The sequence below is a fragment of the Pangasianodon hypophthalmus genome, chromosome 23 (assembly GCF_027358585.1).
Source record: "Pangasianodon hypophthalmus isolate fPanHyp1 chromosome 23, fPanHyp1.pri, whole genome shotgun sequence".
Lineage (NCBI taxonomy): Eukaryota > Metazoa > Chordata > Actinopteri > Siluriformes > Pangasiidae > Pangasianodon > Pangasianodon hypophthalmus.
Genome location: NC_069732.1, coordinates 1,200,001 through 1,207,500, shown reverse-complemented (window position 1 = coordinate 1,207,500; position 7,500 = coordinate 1,200,001). Strand labels below are relative to the sequence as shown.

At 41.9% G+C, this 7,500-nt stretch overlaps 2 protein-coding genes across 8 annotated transcripts in view; both read left to right on the top strand.

The window, feature by feature from the left end:
* stard3 (StAR-related lipid transfer (START) domain containing 3) overlaps nt 1–2,793 on the top strand; it is a 22,107-nt gene extending 19,314 nt beyond the window's left edge. For all 7 annotated transcript variants that reach the window (XM_053228357.1, XM_053228362.1, XM_053228361.1 and 4 more), the window contains exons 15-16: nt 330–423; nt 586–2,793. In XM_053228357.1, coding sequence (XP_053084332.1) covers nt 330–423; nt 586–681 — 190 coding nt within the window. In that variant the 3' untranslated portion in view covers nt 682–2,793. The remainder of the gene's footprint in view (nt 1–329; nt 424–585) is intronic.
* A 3,261-nt stretch (nt 2,794–6,054) lies between these two features.
* The window catches only part of mreg (melanoregulin), a 4,080-nt gene continuing 2,634 nt past the window's right edge, over nt 6,055–7,500 (top strand). Inside the window, exon 1 of the mRNA XM_026918452.3 lies at nt 6,055–6,872. Within this exon, the coding sequence (XP_026774253.3) occupies nt 6,571–6,872 (302 nt within the window). The 5' untranslated portion in view covers nt 6,055–6,570. The remainder of the gene's footprint in view (nt 6,873–7,500) is intronic.

Sequence of the window (7,500 nt, the reverse complement as noted above, 5' to 3'; positions counted from 1 at the left end):
CCGTAATCAGATTAATCACAACCCCCTCACCCTCGCTACGTCCCGTAATCAGATTAATCACAACCCCCTCACCCTCGCTACGTCCCGTAATCAGATTAATCACAACCCCTTCACCCTCGCTACGTCCCGTAATCAGATTAATCATGTTCATTATAATATAAATATATGCATTATAATATTGTGTGCGTGTGTGCGTGTGTGCGCGTGTGTGCGTGTGTGCGTGTGTGTGCGTGTGTGTCCGTGTGTGTCCGTGTGTGTGCGTGTGTGTGCGTGTGTGCGCGTGTGTGCGCGTGTGCGCGTGTGTGCGTGTGTGTGTGTGTGTGTTACAGAGGTGAAAACGGTCCCGGTGGGTTTGTGGTGTTAAAGTCCAGCTCTAATCCATCAGTCTGTACCTTCATCTGGGTTCTGAACACCGACCTCAAGGTTCATTTACCTCCTTCTGCTCTTACATTTCCTCAGTGTTAATAACTTCATTTGTTAGTTCATTAAGCCTCTATAAAAGGTAACAGGTGTGTGTGTGTGTGTGTGTGTGTGTGTGTGTGTGTGTGTGTGTGTGTGTGTGTGTGTGTGGGGCGTGTCCCTCAGGGTCGACTCCCTCGTTATCTGATCCATCAGTCTCTGGCTGCCACCATGTTCGAGTTCATGTCTCACCTCCGTCAGCGCATCGCATCTTTCCGCTGAACCAGGAGGCGTGGCCGTGCTGGGATAAACCCCGCCCACTCTGTGTGAAGGAGATGTGCTGCCCCCATCAGGCTGGGAGGAGGAACCACACACACACACACACACACACACACACACACACTGACTTTAATGAAGAAGAAGGAAACTGTGAAGACTGCATATGAACATGAAGGAACGTTTCTCTTCATCATATTTTCTCTAGTTGAATAAATCTGATTCCTGCTGAGTGTGTGCGTGTGTGTGCGTGTGTGTGCGCGCGCGTGTGTGTGTGTGTGTGTGTGTGTGCTGTGAGAGCAAAACTCTCATAATTATTACATAAAAACAGGAAGTGTCCCAGTTAACCGTTCTGCAAGAAAGACCATGTGTTGTTGTTATTATTATTATTATTATTATTATTATTATTGTGTAAAGTAGATTTTCTAAAGTATTATCTGAAGTAGACGTCTAACGTGGGGCAGCTTTTTTAAAATAATTACCCAATAATTATGGAAACAGTAAAATAACAGTCATTACACAGTTTTTCTTCTTCTAATTTTTCTCAGCAGCTGCATTAGCAGCATAAAGCTAACTCTGTAGTTATAGAAAAACAATTTGCTAATTAATAATTTATTTTTAATGTTTCATCTTCGCTTTTTTTTTCATGAACTTCAAAAATAAGAAAAAAAAATTAATAATAATAATAATAATAATAATAATAATAATAATAATAATGCATGGGCTCAGGATATCCATACATAATTATGCTTTTTTAATTTTTCTTTTTTGTTTTTCTTGCTATTTCTTGCCTATTTTTTAAAATTATTTATACGTTCATCTTTAAATCAGTTATAAATTAACCGTTTGTGTTCTGAGAAAAAAAAATTCATTTCAATGTCGTATAAAAGTTAAAATTCAGTCTCATGTGCCTGTAATTCAGTAACACATCAACTTCCCATAATTCCTTTTTGAGTTGTTATTCATTTTTTTACTTGTACACGTTTTAAACAGCATCCTGACCTCAAGCTCGTCCTCAGTGAGAGAAACACGCACTTTAATACTTTTATTCTCATACGCTTTGCTTGTGGAACATTCTGGAGAATGAGGAATGAGTACTCCTCAGTACCATATGCGTCACAGGACACCACAGGACCTTCTCCCATGATGCCGAGCGAGAGCTGAATGGAAATAAACAGTGCCTTATCTGTGTGAGATGTTCAACAGTCGCCATTTTTAATTCGATGAACAGAGGAGCTTCATCTCCAACAACATGGCCGACTGACTATCACTAACCTTACAGCTCACATCAGGTACAAAATCTACAGATACAAAAGCTCCGTTTCTGTTTCATCAGTTATCAAACGCTGATTTTAAACAAAACACACCATCCTGCAGGAATATAATCGCTTCAGTACGGTGCGTTCTGATTGGCTGAGAGCAGCAGGGAGGATAAAACACACAGAAACGCATTAATGGAGTCAGTATCAGGACTGAACAGTGTGTTAGCCCTGAAATTTCACTTCATCATAAATAATAAATGTTTCTCCGAGTTTATTTGAAATAATTCTATAATGTCTGATGATGATCCTACTGGATATTTATCATGCAGTAATGAAACGCGACGTTCAGATGGATTTCAGCTTCATTCCTGAGAATGTGTCACTGTCTAATCTATCAGATTAGTGTTTGATAACTGATCAAAAGAAAAAGAGAAGCAGTTCTTGCTGTAAAACTCCTCTACACTATAAACTGAAGCATAAAACGTTGATGTGTTTCCTCACAGGACCGTTACAGAAATGATGTATAATACTGCACACTGTGAGGGACTTTATGTTGTGTATTTTGTATATTTTGTGCCTTTTCATGCTGAAATCACACACACACACACACACACATTATTTTATTTCTTTACAAGCTTTTCTTTCATGTTTACACACATTACACCTTTCGTTTTGTTTTAATTTAAACTCAGCGTTTATGTTTTTAGCGTAGTTTACTGTGTACTTACAGACTGTAGAAGATGAGACCAGATGCTGAACAAGTGTAATATCTGAAATATGATTCATTTTTTTTAAATGACTGAGCGCTTGGTCTGAACTGTACTGCTAATAAAATTAACATTGTTGTCTCTTTTTATGAGTGCTGATGAATTAAACCAATCCTGATGGAAACTGATTTGGGGTTGAAGCCAGGGGTTCGGGTTTAGGGTTAAAGTTATAGTTTGAGGTTAAAGGTTAAAGCTAAGACTCCATGTGTGTAGCTGGTAGTGCTAAGGCTAAAAGAAGGCATTAGGATTTAGAGATTAAGGGATAAAGATAAGTGGGTTAAGGGTTAAGGATGAAGAGCTGGGGTGTAGGGGTTTAAGGTTGGAGTCTGATCAGAAGTGTCTGTGGTTAATGGTTATTGGTAAGATGGTTTAATGATTAAGCTTTAGGGTTGGGACTAATGGTTAGGGTTAGAGTTTAGACACGCTCAAGGATTCATCCATGTCTCTCCACACAGGCCCCTCAGGTGCTTGTTCAGTCTCTTGTCATTTCAAGACTGGATTACTGCAACTTTCTCCTGGCAAGTCTGCCTCTGAGCTCCAATCAGCCTCTGCAACTGATCCAGAATGCAGCTGCACGACTTGTTTTCAACCTTCTCGAGTTCTCCCACACCACTCCATTGCTGCGCTCCCTCCACTGGCTTCCTGTAGCTGCTGCATTAGATTTAAAACACTGATGCTCACCTACAAAGCCAAAAACACACCAGCATCCACCTACCTTAAACCACTTATCACTGCACCACTTTCCCTCTGATCCTCTAGCGCTGCTCGACTGATCCCTCCATCTCTCAGGGTACAAGGAAGACCTGCATGGAGACTCGTCTGTTCTGGAGCCGAGGTGGTGGAGAGTCTGAGAGTCTTCAAATGATGACTAAAGACTTACCTCTTCATAAATACTTACATTAGCACTTTGGTATTTTTTGTTTAATAAATTGGTACTGATAGAACTCTTCATCCGTGACCTAGTGAAGGAGTATGAGGACAGATTTATTGATCGAGACTTCAGAGCACTTCTGTAAGAATTCTTCTGGATAAGGGCATCTGCTAAATGCTGTAAATGTAAGAAAGAAATGATGTTGCTTCATTTTAACAGGAAAAAAAAACAAAGAGTTAGGAAATATCAATGAAATGTTTCTTTGAAGATGATCTTCAATTCTTCTGTTACAGAATCCAGTTTAAAGTTTTACTGTTTGTTTTAAAGCTCTTAACAGTCTAGCTCCATCCTACATCTCTGACCTACTGTGCTGAGACTCTTCTCCCAGGGCTCTGAGGTCTTCAGATCAAAAACCAGGATAACAACACACACAGAACACAAGCCTTGGTAAAGTCAGGCAAGATACTTCACAATCAACGGGAAGACAAAGTACCTGAACACATGGTTGAAGACAAGTTTGGCAGATTTGAAGGCAGATGGAGGCCAGGGAGAGGTGGAGAGACTTGGAGAAATGGTTGATTGTAGCCATGATGACTGTGTTGCTTTGAGCTTTGTGTCCATGCTCGCTGTATCGTGGGCAATGGGAGTAGTCTTCCGGCTGGCAGAGAGCATGTGGGACCTCCACGCTGTAGGAGCTGAGAGTGAGGAGCTCTGTGGATACCTGGATGTGCTGTAGCCAGGAAGGTGTGTGCCCACGTGATGAGTTTGTCTCTGAGATGGGGTGACACATACTTCCTGCTGAAGTTCCTGCTATATTTGAGATTCTTATGGTCAGCGTAGATGAGGAACGGGTGAAGCACCCCTCCAGCCGGTGATGCCACTCCTCCAGGGCCACCTTGACCGCAAGGAGCTTCCTGTCTCTGATGTCATAGTTGCGTTCTGCTTTTTTCTGTGAAAAAAAAAAAAACACTGGATGGAGCTCGGGTTTCTTACCAAACCTCTGTAACAATACAGCTCCTGCACCTGCTTCTGAAGCATCCACCTCGCAGGGTTGGGGAGGATCAGGACGTGGATGGAGGTGGAAGAGAACGTCCTCTTGAGGTGTTTGAAGGCTTGGTTAGATGAATCGTTCCAGTGGAGTTTTTTGGACCGCTTCTTGAGCAGGTTTCAAGTTGCAGGTTTATTGTCAGGTGCATAAAGAGAGCTTGAGGATCTATATACAGTGACATTCTCATGCTACAGTTACACACTCCGACCCAGACACAGTGCAAACATGATATATGAACAAAAAGTGACATAGTGGAAGATATTGTACATACAGTACACAGTCTGATATCAGTCTATCCATCAATCAGAGTCTGATATCGGTCTATCCATCAATCAGAGTCTGATATCGGTCTATCCATCAATCAGACTCTGATATCGGTCTATCCATCGGTCAGAGTCTGATATCGGTCTATCCATCGGTCAGAGTCTGATATCGGTCTATCCATCGGTAAGAGTCTGATATCGGTCTATCCATCGGTCAGACTCTGATATCGGTCTATCCATCAGTCAGAGTCTGATATCGGTCTATCCATCAGTCAGAGTCTGATATCGGTCTATCCATCGGTCAGAGTCTGATATCGGTCTATCCATCGGTCAGAGTCTGATATCGGTCTATCCATCGGTCAGAGTCTGATATCGGTCTATCCATCGGTCAGAGTCTGATATCAGTCTATCCATCGGTCAGAGTCTGATATCGGTCTATCCATCAGTCAGAGTCCAGTGTAAATGTAAATGATAAAGAGGGAGTAGGGGAGGATTTAGAACTTACCCCAGGACAGTTACTACCACCCCCACCCCCACCCAAGCTCTCACAGTAACCCCCCAACCCACCACACACACACACGCACACACACACACACACACACAGAGTTTGTTGTACTTTCTTTGGTAATGAGCCTGAGGCCAGTGAAGACTTTGTAGTCATGCTGTCTCACATGATTAGACTCAGATTCAAGAGAGGTTTATTGTCCTATACACAGTGAAAAACACAACGGTTTAGACCATACAATGAAATTCTTACTTTGCACGTCTCCCTAAAAAAAAAAACTCTCTCTCTCTCTGTCTCTCTCTCTCTCACTGTCTCTATCTCTATCTCTCTCTGTCTCTCTCTCTCTCACTGTCTCTATCTCTATCTCTCTCTGTCTCTCTCTCTCTCACTGTCTCTATCTCTCTCTGTCTCTCTCTCTCTCACTGTCTCTATCTCTATCTCTCCCTCTCTCTGTCTCTCTCTCTCTCACTGTCTCTATCTCTATCTCTATCTCTCCCTCTCTCTCTCTCTCTCTCTCTCAGTCTCTATCTCTCTCTCTCCCTCCCTCTCCCTCTCTCTCCCTCTCTCTCTCTCTCTCTCTCTCTGTCTCTCTCTCTCTGATATTTTTTTAACTAAACGAAAAGAGTGAGTCTTTATTGTCACTTTACTGACAGTCAGATAGAAAGATGGATGTTCCATTCATGCTAGAAGGGAGCTTTCTGTGTTTCAGCAGATAAACACTGATGTTCAGAATGAAGAACAGATCCAGAAGAAGTGCTCCAAGAGAAAATAAAACGAATGAATAGACAGAGCAGTGATGTGATGTGAGGTCGGGGTCAGTGGTGATGGTAAACTACAACTTCACTAGGCTTTAGGGGTTTTATCTGTGTTTGATTATGAGCCTGAGGGGTTGATCAGGGGATCAGTCGCTCCACATGACTGCACTGTGACTGTGTTCACAGTGAGTGTGTGTGTGTGTGTGTGTGTGTGTGTGAGGTTGTTCCTGGGTTCCTTTCACTCGTATCTTTTCATCTGTTTGAGGGAACGAATCGCTCATCAGATGTTCTGATCAAATAAACATCTACAGTTTCTTCTATTTTCATTTCTGTTATTAATTAATTCCATACTGATGTTAACTTCCTGAGAGGTTCTTATCATGTGTTCAGGTATAAATAAAGGAAACAGACAGAATCTGAGATAATGGATGGAGGATGGAGGGATGAAAAGATGACTAGAAGAACAAATCCTCCACTTGACCACTTTAAGGTTTGTTACTGGACAGAGATGTGTGTAAAGAGCACACACTGGGAGATCAGGGCCGTCCCACCTCTCTTCAGGCCACACCCCTCTCTCCCTCTTTTCTTTTTTTCTTTTTCCTCTCCATTCCTCCGTCTGTGTCTCTCGGTGAGGATGGGTGCGGCCTTTAAGAGGTTCTGCGCTCAATTCTGCTGCTGTTGCTGCGTCAATGATGAGGACGAAGATGAAAAGAGGCCAATATTCAGGTATTTATCTCACACACACACACACACACACACACACACACACACACACACACACACACACACACAGAAAATCATCCACCTGACTGAGTTACTGTTAGCACCCTGAAGTTGATTATTTTCCTCTAACAGCACGTCCCCAAGTGTTTTATTCCTCTTACACCACAGCGACTTACCAACAATTACAGTTTTTATTTATTAAAGAACATCAGCATACCTTTTATCCATTTATAGCTACATTTAATGTCTGTGAAATTAGCTTGTTCCTGTTGTCACTTACGTTATAGCAGCTATAAACAGTCGTTCCCTCTCATTAATCTCTCTCGAAGTTAATAAGTTAATATTTTAAAAAATAAACGCAGCTTGTTACGCATGTTAGCGAGAAACCGCAAAGAAGCGTAAACTCCTCTGTCCTGCTGAAGACGTCGGAAAACTTAACGTTACAGCTTTACCTCTGACTGTTACAAAGCGCTGACACTGGAGACTCCTTCCATCAATGTTACATAAACATCTCCTTACTTTAAAAAAATTATCATATCTCAATATCAGATCAGTACACGTCCCTGTGAATGAGCTGTTACTATAGTAACAATAACGTATTAGAACAAGTGCATTAATATAAACCTGCACT